This window comes from Prionailurus bengalensis, chromosome A2 (genome assembly GCF_016509475.1).
Source record: "Prionailurus bengalensis isolate Pbe53 chromosome A2, Fcat_Pben_1.1_paternal_pri, whole genome shotgun sequence".
Taxonomy (NCBI): domain Eukaryota; kingdom Metazoa; phylum Chordata; class Mammalia; order Carnivora; family Felidae; genus Prionailurus; species Prionailurus bengalensis.
Window position 1 is genome coordinate 14,433,520 of NC_057348.1, and position 18,621 is coordinate 14,452,140.

At 55.5% G+C, this 18,621-nt stretch overlaps 1 protein-coding gene across 2 annotated transcripts; it reads right to left on the minus strand.

Moving 5' to 3' along the window:
* Nucleotides 1-229: 229 nt before the first annotated feature.
* Nucleotides 230-18,354, minus strand: LOC122487135 (myocyte-specific enhancer factor 2B-like). Of its 2 annotated transcripts, none has more exons than XM_043587146.1 (9): nucleotides 18,304-18,354; nucleotides 4,986-5,068; nucleotides 4,044-4,247; nucleotides 3,113-3,247; nucleotides 2,258-2,405; nucleotides 1,955-2,088; nucleotides 1,767-1,860; nucleotides 1,483-1,594; nucleotides 230-1,180 (listed from the first exon to the last, which is right to left on the minus strand). In XM_043587146.1, the coding sequence occupies exons 2-9, from the start codon at nucleotides 5,037-5,039 to the stop codon at nucleotides 955-957; spliced, it is 1,107 nt and encodes a 368-aa protein (XP_043443081.1). In that variant the 5' UTR covers nucleotides 5,040-5,068; nucleotides 18,304-18,354; the 3' UTR covers nucleotides 230-954. The 2 variants fall into 2 exon arrangements, with proteins under 2 accessions (XP_043443081.1, XP_043443079.1); XM_043587144.1 differs by lacking the exon at nucleotides 18,304-18,354 and adding an exon at nucleotides 9,937-10,114.
* Nucleotides 18,355-18,621: the final 267 nt, after the last annotated feature.

Below are 18,621 nucleotides of genomic sequence, written 5' to 3' on the forward strand. Positions count from 1 at the left end.
CTCCCTCCTTCCTCTAGTGGGTCGGAATTGCTGGGTCAAGGGATCAAGGGACATTTTTTTTTAATTTTTTTAACGTTTTATTCATTTTTGAGACAGGGAGAGACAGAGCAGGAACAGGGGAGGGTCAGAGAGCAGGCTCCAGGCTCTGAGCTGTCAGCACAGAGCCCGACGCGGGGCTCGAACTCACGGACCGCGAGATCATGACCTGAGCCGAAGTCGGCCGCTTAACCGACTGAGCCACCCAGGCGCCCCGGGATCAAGGGACATTTAAAAGATGAATAATGTATCGACCGCTGCCAGCCGGCAGGTAGCACATTCAGGATTTCCAAGTGCTTCTTGCTGTAACCCAGCCTGGGGGCTTCCCCTTGCGCACAAGGCCCGACATCCAAAGGAGGTGAGGGTAAATAGCCCAGGTCTCTCGCCCCTGGAGTGGAACCACATTAGGTGCGCGCTCTGAGCGGTTCCCCGGGGTCCTCAGGGGGAGGGGGAGGTGGGCGGTGCTGCTCTCGAAATCACCTGCTCCCTGGCGCCCCTGCGGGGCTCTTCCCCGCCACGCCCCTCCTCCTCCAATGGCCTTCCTCCGGATACCCATCCTCGAATCCTTGTCTCAGGGTAGGATTCTCATCTCCCAAACCGAGACAAGGCAAAGCTGAAGTCTCTTGGGAAAAGATGGGAGGACCCGGGAGTGGTGGTGGCTCTGAGCAGCGACAGACAGATAGTTTCGTCCACGGACACCAGAAGTGTTTTATTGGTGGATACACACACAGGAAAGGGAGAAAGGAGCCACCCCCCACCCCCCCCTCCGACCGTGGATCCGAACGCCAGGCCCTCACTTCGGAGGGTCGTAACTGCTGGGTCTTCTCTAAGGACGCGGGGAAGGATGCGGGGAAGGGACCCCACGTGCCCTAGCCCAGCCCCGCGTGGGAAGAAGGACCGGTGCCACCCCTGGGTCCACTACCGGGCCCAGCCGTCCGCAGTGGGCAGCCGGCGCAGGGGGGGGCCTGGCCGTAGGGGCTCTGCCAGGGGCCGGGACAGGAGCAAGGGGTAGGGGAAAGTCTTGGGAAAGTCGCCGGGGCCCCCGGGGGCTGGCGAGAGGCGCTCGGACTTGATGCTGACTGGGGGGGTCGGCGGGGAGGCGCCGCGGGTGGGGGGACCCTCTTCACCCAGGCTTCGACCCCCACTGCAGGGAGAGAGAGAGAGGAGAGCCATGAGCTCAGCGGGGAAGGGAGGAAAGCCAGGGAGGTGGCACGGCGTGGGCAAAGGCTCGGCAGGAGGACCTTGGGAAAGGAGTGGGTGGCGATCCCTCTTGGGGCTTCCAAAATAGCCACCCATCCTGAGCAAGAACAGTCAGGAGGGGCTGAGTGTAGAACCAGAAGTGGCCACCAGGGGTCAGCTTTGGCCAGGGGCTTCAGAAGACGGAGGGACCCCCCACAGCGACCCGATTTGGGGAGGGAAGAGAGGAGAGGCAGTTAGGGTACTTACCTGGGCTGGGGAGGAGCGGCTGGGGGCCCATCACCCCTCGAGTGCTGCCAGGGAGCCAGGGTGGGGGGCTGCAGCAGGCCAGGGGGTGGCGGGGGGTCTCCCAGGCTATATTCTAGGGGGTAGGAGGAATAAACTGAGGCCCTGACCTCAGGGAGCCCCGGCCCAGCCAAGTCTGACCTATCCCGCCCACCAGTTCAGAGTTCTGGCTGGTGGGGAAATGTTGACACCCACCCCCAGCGGGTGTAAGGATGTCTCCCACGGCAGGGCAAGTAGAGGGTGCATACCTGGGGGGCCTGCGGGGAGAAAGGGGAAACTCCCCAGTGGGGGTCCCGGAGCTGTGGCAGAGCACGGACTCTGTAGGCTACCATAGAGGCCTCTCTGTGGGGAGACAGGGAAAAGGGGAAACTGAGGCCCACACCCCAGGCCATCCTGTCTTCCCCCATCAGCCCTGCCATACCTTCCCCTCACTCACTGAGGTGCTCAGTCCCCCTCGGGCCCCCGCCAGGCCACCAGGCAGGTCCGGCCTCCGCCCATCTGCTGCCAGGTACAGGGGTGGTGGCGTCTTGTTGGCAAGGTGGCTTGGTGAGAAGAGAGGGTGTGCCAGGCCTGAAGAGCAGGAGACCCCAGAGAGAGGGCACGTGGCCTGTCATCTAATGAAGTCTGAGGTCCAGAGGTGATACACACAGACAAGCAGTGCCAGAGCCAAGGTCCCCCCCTACAAGCCTCCCTGGGACTCCCACCTCCTTCTCCCCCAGGGCCTATGCCCCATGCTCACCTGGGGGCCCAGCTTTGGGGGCTGCTGGCCGGAAAGGGGATGGGCGGCTCTGGGCCGGCAGGGCCTCCCCAAGCCCACTGGGGTCACAGCCTGGTGGGGGCAGGGCCCCATATACCATGTCCGGGCTGGGCATAGTAGGGGCTGCTGGCTGAGGGCAGAGAGGACGGGATTGGTTGGAAGCACGTGGAGATGAGGGGATTAAGTCCAAGACAGAAAATCAGGGGCCAGCCTCCACCTCTGGAAGCCTTGCTCCTCCTCCCTCTGGCCTACCCCCGTATGGCTGAAGGAGACTGTCTGGGGCCGTCACTTCTTGACAGGCCCAGAGCTGAAGCTTCTTTTTTTTTTTTTTAAATTTTATTAATGTTTATTTATTTTTGAGAGAGACAGAGCATGAGCAGGGGAGGGGCAGAGAGAGACGGAGACACAGAATCCAAAGCGGGGTCCAGGCTCCGAGCTGTCAGCACAGAGCCCATTGTGGGGCTCGAACTCACGAACCGTGAGATCGTGACCTGAGCTGAAGTCAGCCACTTAACCGACTGAGCCACCCAGGCGCCCCTGGAGCTGAAGCTTCTTACTCAGCACAGACTTGGCACTGAGGAGGCTTCCCAGAGTGTTTGATGAATCAAATAAATACAGTGGGAAGGAAATGGTTGTCCATTGAACTCTTATTCATCCTTCAAAGCTGCAGCTATAATGCCTACTCCTCCAGGAAGCCTTCCCTTTCCACCTAGGCAGAGATCTGCTTCCAGACTCTAGGCTTCTTGGCCTTAGGTCCCTGTCTTAGTCTCAGCCCTAACCACTTGGGCCTAGGAGGTGAGGGAGGGCCCCTTCATAGTGGCACAGGGAGTCACTTACATAGAGCCGGGGCCGGGGCAAGGCTGGGTCACCCCCATCACCTGCCAACCTCCGCACCTTCTCTCCTGGCCCCTCAGGCCCCTCATCTGGCTCCAGCTCTGGTCCATCGAGGCCCACACCTCTCCGCTTCAGTGTCTGTGGAAAGAGGAGACAATAGGGTGACTCTCCCTCCAGCCTAGCCAGGGAACCTGGTTCTAAGAGGAGAGGGGAGAGCCCTACCCATCCAGCTCTGTGGGTGGACAGGAGTGCAGGCACAGCCTGTTCCAGCCAGATCCCATTAGCCAAAACCCGAGTGCCTGATCACCCAGTCAATTCCAGAGAGGCCCCAGTTACACGGTGGGGGCTGAGATCCACCAGGACCTGCTGGCACTGTCCTAACACTCCTCCTGAATATGACCCTGGTGCTTCTGTTCTGCACTCACGTGCAGCGTCGGGGCCTGGAGTGCAGTAGGTGTTTAATAAATGCTGGCAGACTGAGCACCTGAGGACAACTTGATAGGCCTTCCTGAGCTGCTTCCTCCTGGACCTGCCCATTCCTGGACCCCTGCCTCTCCTTTGACAGCTTCTCCTCACCCTCCTGAAACATTAGGGGTCCCCAGGCGCCGTCCTAGGCCTGCTGGTCTCTCCAGCTCTGTGGCTTTAGCTTCCCAACTTGCATACAAACTCCCATATCCAAAGGGACAGTGATCTTGACCATCCGCTAGTGCGCAGGCTGCTTCTGCCTCTTTCTCCTGAGGACCCAGCAGCTCAGACAAAAACACTCCTGGACTTCAGTGAGGTGGGCTTGCTCACTGGGACACTGGGACACTCAATGTGTCCTTTCAACACAATTTGCAACACTCATCTATTGTGCAAACCACGAGTCCCCAGGCTCCAAGCGAGCACAGTGTGCTGGACCTCAGGGCGCTGGGGAGGAGGGCCCCAAGGGTACCTCGAGGATATCGGTGTTGGTGCGGCTCTCATGGGGCTCACTGTACTCCGTGTACTTCAGGAGCACGCGGTCCATGTCTGTGCTGGCATACTGGAAGAGGCGATTGGCGCTGTTGAAGATGATGAGGGCGATTTCACAGTCGCAGAGCACGCTCAGCTCATAGGCCTTCTTCATCAGCCCAAACTTCCGCTTGGTAAATGTCACCTGGACCCAGGACCCACAGGCAGAGTGGGAGAAGACATGGGTTTGGGGTGGCACGGGGGAGACAGAGGGGCCTCACTACTCCCTGAGCAGGCCTTACGATCCCGTGCCTGGCACCTGCTCCCCCTTTCCCACTTCTCAACCTGACAAACTCCTAGTTTTTAAAATTTTTATTTACTTATTTATTTATTCACAGAGAGAGCACACGAGGTGGGGACAGGGGCAGTGGGAGAGAGAGGGAACTTAATAAGCAGTCTCCAGGCTCAGTGCAGAGCTCGATGGATGCAGGGCTCGATCCCATGACCCTGGGATCACGACCTGAGCTGAAATCAAGAGTCAGAAGCTCACCCGACCGAGCCACCCAGGCACCCCTCAACCTGGCAAACTCCTACTGGTGCTTCAAAGACCCAGCCCAAATGTCCTCTCCTTTTGGGAAGTTTTCCTTGGTCTCCAGGACAGAGCCTACATTCTCTCTCTGAGCTTCCTCAGGTCTGTGCCTCCCTCTGGACCAGCCCTGTGCGTTGGGTGTGTTTGTGTCCAGCTCCAACTCTCCTATGACTGGGGCTTCAGTCATCAGGGAGAATAAATGAATAAGCCATCGTGAAAAGGATCAAATGCTACATTTCAAACTGCGGACACCACATCAAGTTTCCCCAATCCCCTGTAGCTCCCCCTTTGCCCAGGCTGTATCCACTGCCAAGAATGCCTTTCCCTGACCACTGTTGTACCCACTGAACTCACCTGCCGATTCCTTTGGTCCAGAATGCGTGAGATCTGGATTTTTTTCCTCCCCATTGTCCCAGGCTTGGTGGAGAGAACTTGGCCTTGGGGGGAAGGAAAAGAGGACAGAGTGGGTACAGGAGAGAGTGAGACCAGGCATCCAGCCTCCCCTCTGTCTTCCACCTGCATCCGCCAAGCACTGAGGGGAAGATGTTGGGGGAAATCAAGGCAGGCTGGGTCACCTCCACAGCCCCCACCCTCAACCAGCCCAGGATAGAGTACATGCTCAGTGAACACCTTTGGACCAACTCCACACGAAGAGAAGGCTGACCAAGGGCAAAAGATAGAGGCACAGGGGCGCCCGGGTGGCTCAGTTGGTTGAGCGTCTGACTTTGGCTCAGGTCATGATCTCATAGTTCATGAGTTCGAGCCCCACATCGGGCTCTCTGCTGTCAGCAAGGAGCCCGCTTTGGATCCTCTGTCCCCCTGTCTCTCTCTGCCTCTCCCCCACCTGTGCACATGCTCTCTCTCTGTCAAAAAAGAAAAAATATCTTAAAAATTAAAAAAGAGAAAGTTATCCTCTTTAAAAAATAAAACTTTGAAGTTTATTTATTTATTTATTTATTTTAACGTTTATTTACTTTTGAGACAGAGAGAGACAGAGCATGAACGGGGGAGGGTCAGAGAGAGACAGGGAGACACAGAATCCGAAACAGGCTACAGACTCCGAGCTGTCAGCACAGAGCCCGACGCAGGGCTTGAACTCACGAGCCGTGAGATCATGACCTGAGCCGAAGTCGGACGTTTAACCGACTGAGCCACCCAGGTGCCCCTGAAGTTTATTTATTTAGAGAGAGACAGAGTCAGCACAAGTAGGGGAGGGACAGAGAGAGAGGGAGACAGAGAATCCCAAGCAGGCTCCACACCATCAGCACGGATCCTGACACAGGGCTCAAACTCACGAAATTGTGAGATCCTACCCGAGCCGAAATCAAGAGTTGGACACTTAACCAACTGAGACACCCAGGCGCCCTGAAAGTTATCCCTCTTAAAAAAAAAGAGAGAGAGAGAGAGAGAGAGAGAGAGAGAGAGAGAAGAGTTACAGATGCCCCGCCCCTACCTCTAAAACACAACAAGCTGGTAATTGTAGGACCTCCAGGGAGCCTGACCTCCCTACGCCCCCCTGTGTGTGCAGTGGGGATAACAGTGTCATGATCAGCCCAGTGTTGTCAGGAGATAAAATAAAGTAGCCCATGTGAGGCATTCAGATCTGCCCGACACACAGGTGCCACATATGCACCGCTATTACGAATACTGGCAACAGCCTAAAAGCCCTTGACAGGCCAGGTTGGAGGGACCTCCGATTACTGATATCTGGCGGCTCTAAGGATACATTGTTCACTGAATCACTAACCCTGAGCCACTGGAAGAAAGCCTGGTCCCCACGTTGGACACCTTTAACTCATTCAATCCTATAACAGCTCCCCAACAAGCAAGATTGAGGGCTGTGGTTACAAGTAAACACATATTTAAACATTGCATTGAGAGGAGAAAAAAGACTAGAAGGAAATACACAAGATAGGAGTCACTGCTGGGTGGAAATTTATGGGTGAATTTTCCCTCCTTTTTTAAAAAGTTGACATGCGATCACACAACCTAAAATTAACCATTTTAAAGTGTGCAATTCAGGGGCACCTGGGTGGCTTGGTTAAGCATCTGACTCTTGATCTTGGCTCAGGTCATGATGTCACCATTCGTGAGTTCAAGGCCCCCTTTGGACTCTGCACTGAGCATGGAGCCTTCTTGGGATATTCTCTCTCTCTCTCTCTCTCTCTCTCTCTCTCTCTCTCTCTCTCTCCCTCCCTCTTTCTCTGCCCCTCCCACACTTGTGCGTGCTCTCTCGCTCTCTCTCGCTCTCAAAATAAATAAATAAACTTAAAAAAAAGTTCCTTCTAGGGGTACCTGGGTGGCTCACTCGGTTGAGCATCCAACTTCAGCTCAGGTCATGATCTCATGGTTTGTGAGTTTGAACCCTGCATCAGGCTCGCTGCTGTCAGAGAAGAGTCTGCTTCGGATCCTCTGTCCCCCTCTCTCTGCCCCTCCCTTGCTCATGCTCTCTCTCTCTCTCTCTCTCTCTCTCTCTCTCTCTCAAAAATAAACAATGAAAGAAAAATACCTTCTAAAGTGTGCAATTCAGTGGCATTTAGTGCATTCACAGTGTTGCACAACCACCACCTCCAGGTGGTTCCAGAAATTTTTGATCCCCCAAAAGGAGACCCCATGCCTATTAGCACTCACTCCCCATGTCCCTCCCCCAGCCCCTGTCAAGCACTAATCTACTTTCTGTCTGTATGGATTTGCCTGTTCTGGACATTTCATGTAAATGGAATCATACAATGTGTGGCCTTTGGTGTCTTTTTTCTTCCCTTTTTGATTTTCTGAATTTTCTAACTTTCCCCTCTCTTATTCTTAAAAGAAGAACAGGTTGGGGTGCCTGGGTGACTTAGTCGGTTAAGTGCCCAATTTTTTATTTCAGCCCACGTCATGATCTCATGGTTGTGAAACTGAGCCCTACGTCCTGGGCATAGAATCTGCTTAAGATTCTCTCTTTCTCCTTCTCCCTCTGCCCCTCTGCTGCTGTCTCTCTCACTCTCTCTCTTTCTAAAAAAAAAAATTTATTTATTTATTCATTGATTTATATGTAACAGGTGGGAGGAGGTCTGGACAACCAGAAAAGACCTCAAGTTTGGAGCCCAGACAAGGGTTTGGGCCCGAGTTCTGCTTGAGAGAAACCTTGGAACGTTCTCATGAGGACCTTGGATCTCCCTGGAGGGGTGCTCAAGGGTGCGAATGGGTAGGCCTTCCCCAGTGCTCCCCATTCAGCAGGGGTGCTGGGAACAAAGGAGTCACATTGCCCATAGTGGGGCACTCACCCCACTCTACAGCCACCCCACGGCATCCAAGACCCCCTCCACCAACTCTATGACCACATGACCTCCTAGCCCCTCTCATGTCACGGGTGACTGAGGCTTCAGGTGAGTGGCGTGCCCAGGGTCAGGTAGGTGGGCCTGTGCTCAGGGCCCAGACGGCCTCTGACCTACTTGGCAGTCAGTCCTCAGCAAGGGAAGCCTCTCCCTAGGCCTCAGTTTGCTGTTCTGTGGTTGGGCTGGGTATAAAATGCAGAGCACCTGATACAAGGCCTGGGAATGAGCTCTTGGGAAGTGGAGGAAAATGTGGGTCCATCTCCAGGAGCAGCCATACCTGCTTCCCAGACTCCAGTCTCAGGAGTTTGGGCAGGACCCTCAGAGTCCCAGGGCCCAGGAGTGTTAGACACTGTCATATGCGGCCTGCTGTGTGACCCTAGGTGTGCCCTCCACTCTCTCTGGTCTGTGTCTCTGAGTAGTCACAACTATGCAGAGCCAGGACCCATGGGAGCCCCAGCCCCGGCCCCCTAGCTCCAACTTGACTTGCTAAATTTAACTTCCCAGGCTAATTTTAATCCCCGGCCGGAATCGGGTGCGTTCCCACGACTGGGACATGTTGCCCCCGCCCTGACAGGTCCCTGGGGACCGGAGGGGGGCACTGGTCCGGAGGTCCTGGTGCCAAGGTGGCTCCGGAAATGCCCCCGTGCCTGGGGTCCCATGGGAACAAGGGACTTAGACGTGAGTCTCCGGGCCTGGAAGATTCGAATCTTGACCCTTTTCAAACTGGACCCTTTCCTCTCCGTCCCCAGTTTAGACAAGGACGTCCTGGCCAGGGCAGAGTTCACATGACGAGGGAGCCCCAAGAGCCAGAAGGCCGGGGTTGGCGGGGGGGTGGGGGTCTCTTTGCACTGAGACTCAAAAGCGGAGACAGGAAGTGAGTTCCATTTAGAAGCAAGAGCAAAGGCCCTGAAGGACACACTAACAAGGAGGCCAGGAGGAGAGGCCACAGACGCAGGGCCTCTCTGGGTCCTCTGAGCTGTGAGGAGGACTGTGGGTTTTGGTCTAAGAGTGACAGAGGGCCCTGAGAGGGTTCTGAGCAAAAAGGGACGGAGGTTTGATTTATCATTTAAAAACTTTAGCCACAGCTGCCATGGAGAGCAGGACTGTTGGAAGCCGGGCTAGAGACGGCAGGAGACTTGAGGAGTAGACCAGGGCTGTGTCCATCTGGGCAGAGGCAGGGGGTGAGGCCCCCTCTGTCCTAGGCTGGCATCACACGCTTTAAGTCGCTGTGCTCCAGGGGTCTTTGGTTCCTCCGGATGCCACCAGACCCTATGGCATCTCTGGGGCCAGGCCTGACAGATGCCGGTGGGCTTATGCAGGGCTTTGACTCTTCTGAGTCTTGTGATCCTGAAACCCCCAATCCTCACCCAAGAACCAAAGTCATCTCCATTCTGGCCCTTAAGGGATCTACCCAACACACAGCTCTGATCATACCCCTTCCTGCTCACACACTCTCCGTGGCTCCCCTCTGCCCTCAGGGGAAAGTTCTAGTCCCCAGCCTGACATTTGAGGCCCTGCCCCAATCAACCCCTGCCCATCTTAATCTACCTTCAATGAAATGACTCTGCTTGGAAAGCCCTTTTTTCACTTGGCCAACTCCTATTCACACTTCAAAACCCAGCTCAAAACATTTATTCCTCCACGAAGCCCTCCCTGCCCTCACTCTGGATTCCTACAGCTCCCGAAGTTTCCCTCCAGTTTTGACCCCATGGAGCTAGGGGTACGTATATCCGGCTCTGTCTCCCTCATACTGGAAGCCCCTCATAACCAGATTTAGTGAATGGAGCAGGTCAAGAGAGACTCTGAACTCCCCCCAGCTTCCCTCAACAACTTCCTCTCAGACTCCCCCAGCTGACTCCCTACCCAGAAATACATGGGCATGCAAATCCAGTCACTCAGCGTTGACCTGTCTCAAGCCCAGGTGTGAAGGGCCAGCCAAGGAATGCGGAGGCGGAAGGCCCAGGGTGTGCATATATATTTGTACTCACATGCAAATCCCCACTGAGCTGCAGACAGACCCGGTGGCCTGGTCTCCAGATGTTGGCGTGATCGGAACTGCTGGGGGGAGGTGGCAGCACATGCTGAATGTGCCAGGCACGAGGGGGGAGGCCTCTTCTGTGCACACATTCCCCACCCCCACCCCCCAAAAGATATCCCGCCAGAAAGCAGAGAGCTTATAACATCTGCCCAGCAGAGAAGCAGAGAAATGGACCCATTGACCTGGGAATGGAGCAGCGAAGGAGGGTCAGGAGAAACCCAAGAAGGCATCTCAGAGGAGGAAGCATGTAGTTGGGCCTTGGTGGACAGGCTGGATGGGGGCCTGAGCAGATGGGCAGGGGCTGGGCATTTGAAGCCGAGGGTCCAGCACCTCCCTCCCTTTTTCTTCACATCCTCATACTTAGCCGGTATGAAGTATCAAGCATGTGCCAACCACTGTAATAAGCTGACCACAAAGGAAGTAGAAAGTTTAAGTAGACCAATGACCATAGAAGATTAGAAAAGTGACACGAGACCTACCATTAAAAGGACAACAGGAAAAAAAAAAAAAAAAAGGACAACAGGACCAGATGGTCTTAAAGGTTCTTTTATCAAACCTCAAGGAAGAGGCAAGTGCAAGTTATTTAAACTAACTCAGACCTTCGCAAACAATGGGCATCGCCCCAGTCATGTTTATGAAACTATCGCATGTCAGAACCCGGCTAAGTCCAAACCAAGAGAAGTACTGACCCTGAGAGGGGTGAGCCAGGGATTTCAGAAAAGACCTCTCTGAAGAGGTGAGATTGGAGCCAAGACCTTAAGCACGAGAAAGAGACAGCCAAGCAAGGGAAGAGCCAGTAGCGGGAAGATCGAGGGGGAAGGGTGTTCCTGGCAGGGGGAACTCCAAGGGCAAAAGTCTGCAGTGATCATGAGTTTGGCATTTTAAAGAAATCGTAGAAGACTGTGTGGCTGGACAGCATGGCAGTGGGGAGAGGGAGAGAGGTGGTGGGGGGGGGAAGACTGCAGGGGTGAAGACTGCAGGCTTTACTCCGAGGTCAACGAAGAGCCATGGAGAGTTTGGGGGCACAGGACATAATTTTACAGTTTTAAAAATCCCCGTGCATTCTCTTACATTGCTGGTGGGAAGGGAGAGAGGTAGAGCCACTCTGGAAAGCTATCTGGCATCTGCTAAAGCTGAATATACATCTTCCCTATGACCCAGCGATCTCTCTCCTCAGTATTCACCCAAGAGAAATGGATCCATATTTTACCAAAGGACAACACCGACAAGAGTGTTTTCAGTAGCTTCGTTCACCATGGCCCCAAGCTGGAACCCACCAAATGCCTTCAATGGGAGAATCAGTTAGTACTTTCTGGTAGATTCTATGATGGACTACTACACAGCACGGTAAAAGGATGCACTCCAGATCCACGCAACCACACAGGTGAATCTCTCAGACCACACGCTGATTCAACAATGCTGGACTGGACAGAGGGGACACGCTGTATAATTCCATTTACGTGCAGTTCTAGAGTAGGCAAAGCTCACGATGATGAACGTCACACGGTGGCCATCCCAGGCAGGGTGCCATGACAGAGCAGTGGGAGTTTCAGGGGTTCCTCCCTGGTCCACAGTCCGGGTACACAGACGTGTTTAGTTTGTGCCAATGTATTAAGCCTACTCCAATGATTGGTGCATCTTTCTCTCTATGATTTATCTCAACCAAAAGATTTTTTTTTCTAAAGCTTCTCCTGCTCATGACTGCTGTGGGGAGTAGCGTCTAATAAGGAGGACAAGGAAAGGCCCGGACAGGTGTCCAGTGGGAGACATGAGGCCTGAACTAGGACGGGGGCAGAAGTGGAAGGATTGTTTGGCCATCAAAGGGCCAGGATGCACTGGTGGCACGCTTCTGGGGGGAGGGGGAGGAGCCCAGGGTCCCAGGCCTGAGCGCTGTGCAGGGGAGGAATGGAGAGGACAAAGGAAGATTTCATGAGTGCCTGGTGGTCACTAAGTCAATCAACAAACACCTCTGGGGTCCTTTGGGCCATAGACTGTCACCTCCCAGGCCTGGCAAGATTATTTAGCACTTTGGTGATAGAGATGTGGGGCTGAGGAAGAATGCCACCCTCCCACGGATGGTTCACCCGTGGCAGTCTCCCCAGCGGGGGGCTCAGTTTTCTCACCTGTAAATGGGGGTGACAATCCTTCTGCCACCAGTTGGGGAGAAGCGGATGGTGGATGGCTCTGCGGACCTTATCTTCTGGCCTTCCAGAAGCCAGAAGGAAAAAGGGCCGGGCCTTGGAACGGGGGGCGCTGAGTCAGCATGCCATCTTGCAAGACCACAGCAACACTCACACGGTGACACGCTGGGTGACATTGAGCCCCCATTTCCTCCCCCCATAAAATGGGTCACAGAATTCTGACCTCAAAGGCCTTGAAGCAAGGGTTTGAGAGAACAGATCAGGGGTCCATCAAGTTCCCCTTCTTGGTTCCCAGTGGGGCTTTAACGAGGGGACGAGTGGCGAGTCACACTGCCAGACCCCTGAGCCCAGAGGCCACAGCTTGGTGGGGCACCCGCACTGGGAAAGGAGGGGAGGAAAGGAGAAGTGAGAGGCAGGTGGGTGGCAGGGGGGAGGTGAGGGCCCGCGGGGACGCGGCGAAGCGGGGAGGGGGCGCTGCTCCTGGGTGGCTGCAGCGAATCAGGCCTGCGGCCCCGCCTCACGCAACCCAGGCGGTGGTTTCATCACCTGCTCCCCAAGTACCTCATTACAGGCAACAGGAAGAGCCCCTTGGAAATCCGGGACACCCCCCCCATCTCTTGAGGGCTCAAGCAGTTTTGACCCCAGCTGCCAGCGACCCTCCCCTCCCCAGCAGGGGCCCTGGGTCCGCCTCCTACCCTGGGGGCCTAGGGAGATGGTGCCCCAAGTGGGGGGCCTCTGTGGGTGACCTAGAGGCTGGCTCAGCCCACAGTGGTCCCTGAGGGTAGGTGGGTTCTGGCAGTGACTCTGGTGTGGCCAGACTTCTGTGGGCCTCAGTTTCCTCCACCAGAAAATGGGGAGAGTCAGAGCCAGTGAGCTCGGGGACAAGGCTTCACAGTAGGGGGTCTATACATGCCCTTCCCTCCTACCCTGCCCGGGGAGCTTTTCTGGTCACTGGGCCCTGACCTTCGGTCATCTCTACTCAGCCCTGGGAGGTGCCCAGATCAGAGCAAGGGTCCTAGGCAGATCCAGGCAGGAGGACTGAGGAACAGGGACGCAGGGATAAAGCCCATTCCTCAAATGGACAGATGAGCGTAGGGAGATTCCATACATAAGGAGACCCCCAAACACATGCAGAGCCCCTCAAAATCCACAGATGCTTAAAACATATACAGATCTGGGGGCGCCTGGGTGGCTCAGTCGGTTGAGTGTCCAACAAGCTCAGGTCATGATCTCACCATTCGTGAGTTCGGACCAGGCATTGGGCTCACGGCCGTCAGCGCAGAGCCCGCTTTGGATCCTCTGTCCCCCTCTCTGCTCCTCCCCAGCTCACACTCTCTCAAAAAGTAAACATTAAAAATAAAACATATACACATCTCCTGGACACACATATCACCTTCAAACACATGTGGATCACTCCATGCAAAAGTCCCCCGAAACGCACGCAGCCCATAATAAATGCAGACCCCCCCAAACCCATACAGCTATCCAAACACACATATTCCCAAAAGACACCCAGATCACCGTGTATATGCAGACCCCCAAATACACACAGACCTCTCCAGTCACACACACTGAGACCACAACACATTCCAGTTCTCCAAGTGCACACAGACTCCCAAATATACACAGACACCCCCCAAAATACCATGCCCCCCCAGTACAGGCATGCTTGTCGTCCATTTCCCATAGATCCCAGACACACGTAGGGCCCCCATACCTGCGGTGGTATTGCCCAACCTTCTAGCTTCTTGAGGAAGAGTGGTCAGCAGCTCCGGGGGAGAGATGGGGGTTGGGGAGTCTGTGGAAAGTGAGCGTCTGTGGGGGGCACGTATATGGACGCTTCATGGGACTCACAAGCTATATTGGTGCACGAGGCAGGTGACTGTATGGATCTTCGTGGTGTTCCTGGGAACTGTGGGGGGTCTAGGGGTGTGGTATGTCACCCACAGGTGGCTCTGAATCCCAGAAACTGAGAATGTTCCAGTTGGAGAAGGCCCCTTATGGTCCTTTGTCCATAGGTCCCTTTGGCACCCATAGGGGAACTGAGGCTCAGCGGCGTCCCTCAGACCTCGCCTCCCCCAGTCTTCTCCTTAAGGGGCCCACTGTGGCCATGTGCTGAGAGGGTTGTGGCTATAGGCCTGGCCAGATGAGGGTTCAATTCCTGGCTCCACGCATATTCGTTGCCTGACATGTTCTGAGCCTTGTAGTACGAGTCCCTGGGAGCTCCCAGGTGCCCACTACCTGTCCTTCCTCTTTAGAAAGGCCTCATCTACCAGCAAATGCCCAGCACACCTTCTGTCCCTTTTCGGGCACCTGACACACCAGCCCCAAACAGACCTGCTACATTCCCATCACTAGGCCTTTGCCCAGGCTGGGCCTTCCCCCCTCCCCCACCCCGGAAAGCCCTTGTCAGGTTTGAGGAGATACCTCATATCCTTTGAAACCAGGCAAAAATCCCTTTTTCTGGAGGAGCCAATTTTCCCAGGAGAGATTCATCTCTCCTTGAGGCTCTCAGCCCCACCAGATACTTTTTGTGCTTCGTTGTTACTTTCTGTGATGGTCATGTTACCCTAGCGTGTTCACTCAGCGAGGGCAGGGTGGAGCCTTCCCAGGGCCCTGCACACAGTAGGCCCCCAGTCACCCTTCCTTGAATGAACGAGCCAACTGCTTAACAAATGGAAGAAACCCGTTCAGTTTCTTTTCAAACACCTTGTGGCCCACAAGACAAATTTGAGCCCCACCCCCTACCAGTTTGAGACCCTTGCTCTAACGGCCAACAGCACAACCCCCCACTGGAGGTGCTCAAGTGCCTCTCAGGCCAAGGTACGACTGTCCATTTGGGAAGGAAATCATGTCCTTCATCTGCCAAGAAGGCCAGTTTCTCTGTCACCGTCACTGCAAATGGAAGCCCACCACTCCCTCTTACCTCCCCGAGGGGGTTGGGTCCCTAAACCCCTGGAGCCGAGAGAGACTCTACATTCAGAACCCAACTTCCTGTCCCAGATTGGAGTCCAGGGTCACCCAAAGCACCCAGTGATGTCCCCGAGCCATAGGAGCGACTGCAGGGAGAGCCCAAGATTTCTCTCTTTGTTCCAGAGAAAGAGCTCCCCATGGGAACCCCAGAAATTCATCCCCTGAGGCCAAGGCCTCCCTGCTTGGGAAATTAACACATCTGTCAGCTCTGAGCGGAAGGGACTCAGCCTACAGACTGACAGACCTGAGATGTAATCATCAAGGACCCAAAGATGGGGTCTTGGGGCATCCCTGGTCTCCACTCTCTTCCCCCAGAAATGTCTGAGAGCCCACCAGGTGCACGGGACACAGGGGTAGGGAGTGAACAGACCCAGCCTGACTGGGTCCATTGCCCAGTCCCGTGGGAGAGGTGACAACAGACGCATAATCCTTTCAGAGACAGAGGCCTTCAAGGAAGAAATTCAACAGGGGGAAGGGGTAGGGGTAGGTGGCAGGGGAGGGAACTGCTTTGGGCCTTTCTGAAATGGGGGTCCTCAAGGACGAGAGGACATCAGCCATGTCAGGATGTGGGGGAGGGACTGCCTGGTGGAAGAAATGGCAGGTGCAAAGGACCTGAGGTGGGAGCGTGCTGGTCAGGTTCCAGGTGCAGGGGAAGTCAGTGTGACTAAAGCACAGTGAATGAGGGGCACTACATGGGGCCTCAAGGGTGGGGATGCGAGGGTGGACTGTAGAGCAATGGGGAGTCATGGCGGGTGCATGAGCAGGCGAGGGCTGTGGTCTGATTCAGGATTTTCAGAAGACCCCATGGCTGCTGTGGGGAGAAGTCCTGTCAGGGCAGGAGGCCAGGACAGCAATTGGTTGGAGACAGTGGGTGCCGTGGGTGTGGAAAGTGGACAGAAGCAGGCCTGTGCCCATGGCAGTGACTCCTTGTGCCAACCCTCCTCAGTGGCTCCCTTCTGAGGGCCCTGCCTTGACCCCAGGCAAACCTGGACCTGGAGGAGATCAGGCCAGGAAAGCTGACAGGCCTGAGGCCTCCTTGGCCCTGGTAGAGGGTGGGGTGATGGTGGGGGGCCTAGATGGGGCTCACAGGTACCTCCACTTGTCACAGTTCAGATGTCACCTCCTATTACTGAGCGCCTACTGTCTGCCCAGGCCCACATGCCACCTCATTTACACACAGGACCTGCCTGACCCACAGACAACCCAGTGAAGCGGAGATTGCTATCTCCGTTTCACAGAGGAGGAGCCCGTCTTTCCCGGGCCACACAGAGAGACCCCCAGATTCTCACTCCAGCCTGGGCTTGAGCCCTGGGGCTATCTGGCGGTGGCCCAAACTCGCCACCCCTGCACGGTCTGGGAAGTGAGCCTGGAGCACTGTTGGGATCCTAGACACTCATTCCTCGGCCTGAAGATGACCGGGAATCCTCACAAGCTCCCAGGGCACGGGCCCAGGAAGACCCTTTTGGGGGTTGAGAAATGGGACCCAACCTCTGCGTGTACCTCACAGGGATTCAAGGGCCAGGGTTGGGGTGAGCTCTCTGACCCCAAATGGGATCTCAGTGTATGATAAATCCTCTCTGAAAAATGACATCTGTGCATATGTGCCTCCAATCTTCTGGAAGGCCAGACCCCTAACATTTCTACGCTCCTTGCATCTGAGTCGGGGGTCCCTTTCCCCTCTTAATTTGCATCTTCCATATGTCTGCCCGGTTGGGTAATGATTTAATGAAATAAATCATTAGTTGGAGATAGGATGTAAAACTGAGCTCAACTGGCTCAGGTCACAGGGGCAGCCACAGAGCTCAGAGAGGGGCAGTGATCTGTCTGAAGTCACAAAGAGAGGAGTGAGAGAAGGCTGGGCCCCTCGCTCCTGGATTTTATTCTTTTGCAGTGGCCCAGGAATAGCACTGAGCCTATCTTTTTCCTGAGGGGCCTGAATGTGTCCATCTGGCTTCAGTCTTCCCTCCCTGCAAAGTGGGGGCTTCAGACCAAATAAGCAGCTTCCGACTCTTGAAGGTGAGGCCCTGGGCCCTAAATGTTCTGAAATTCCATTCCCTGGAATCCAAGATTCACTCCTTGACTCAGACAGGCAGTGGTAGGCAGACAGGGGGACAGGATGGAGCAAGGCTGACTTCTCCCAAAGTCCCTTTGACCTTTGTAATCAAACTCCACACACTTGTCTTTCCAACTCTAAATACTGTTTTGAACCCACTTTCTTTTACCCCAATAGTCTGAAAAATCTTATCACTGGATGCCAAATGTCCAGAGGTCCTGACCTTCCCGAGTGGGGATTCTAGGCCAGGACAAGCATGAGGCCTCAGCTATTTCTGACTTCTCAAGTCAGCCACAAAGGGACTGGAGATAGCCAGGTGGATCGGTCGGCCCTGTCTGCAGCCCTGGACCCTGAGAGAGGCGGAGGGGGGTGGGAGGAGCATAACTGCAAAAGTAACACTTTCATGTCAGCTTGTCATGTGCTGACAGTCTCGCAGGGCTGTGACTATTGTTCCTGTACCCATTTCCCAGGTGGGAGAACTGAGGCACAGGAGAGGGGGTGACCCAGGCAGCTGTGATCCCCCACCCAGGGCTCCACACCCCCTATCCTGCCCCCAGCCATACAGGCACCCCATGGGCTGTAGGCCCCGCATTCTCCTCGTGAAGCTCAAATCCCACGGGGCAGGCGAGGGTCATGGCAGTCACAGGCACACATGCATGGTTATGCCACACGCAGGTCTGGGGCAGTGACACAAAAGGGCACAGCCATAGCAGGAAGGCACCGGGCTGTGTACAGGGGCTTGGAGGGCATGCAAAGGAGTGCATCCCAGGCGAGGAGGACACTCCAGCTCACAGACCAGACATACAGCTCACAGACACATACAGGGGCTCATGGCCCCCCCAGCTCCCCAAATGACATCAAAACCCTCAGACACAGGCCCCTTGGGCATACAACCTCTCAGAAACATAGCCCTTGGACTCACAATCCTTTGGACACACCCTCCCCCTCGAACACACCCCTCCGACTCACACCCTTTGGACACATAGCCTCTCAGGACACACAACCTCTCAGACTCACGTCCTAGGACACACATCTCTTAGACATACAACTCTCCAGCACACAGCAGCACACTTGGACCTCCAAACCCAGCCCAAACCACAGATGCCGTTCTAAAGACACCACACAAACCTTGGCCCGACGCGACACGCACCTGCTGGGCCTGGGCCCTCTGGACGCTCAAGTACCAGCCAGGCAGCAGCAGCACGGAGCTCGGAGCGCCGGGCGGCCACAGGTGCCTACGGGACGGGCGGCCCCGCCCCCTCGGGAGCTGATTGGGTGGGGTGGGGACCATTTGTATATAGGGCGCGTTCATGAGCCGTGATGGGCGGGCACTTGGGCGCGTCCCCGCCCCGGGAGTTCTGGGCACTCGGATTCAGACCCCGGAAGACGCCGAAATGGGGAGGGAGTGTAATGAAGAAAGGAGACCGGAGAGGGGGCTGGATCAGACCCGCCAGACTTCCCCCACCCT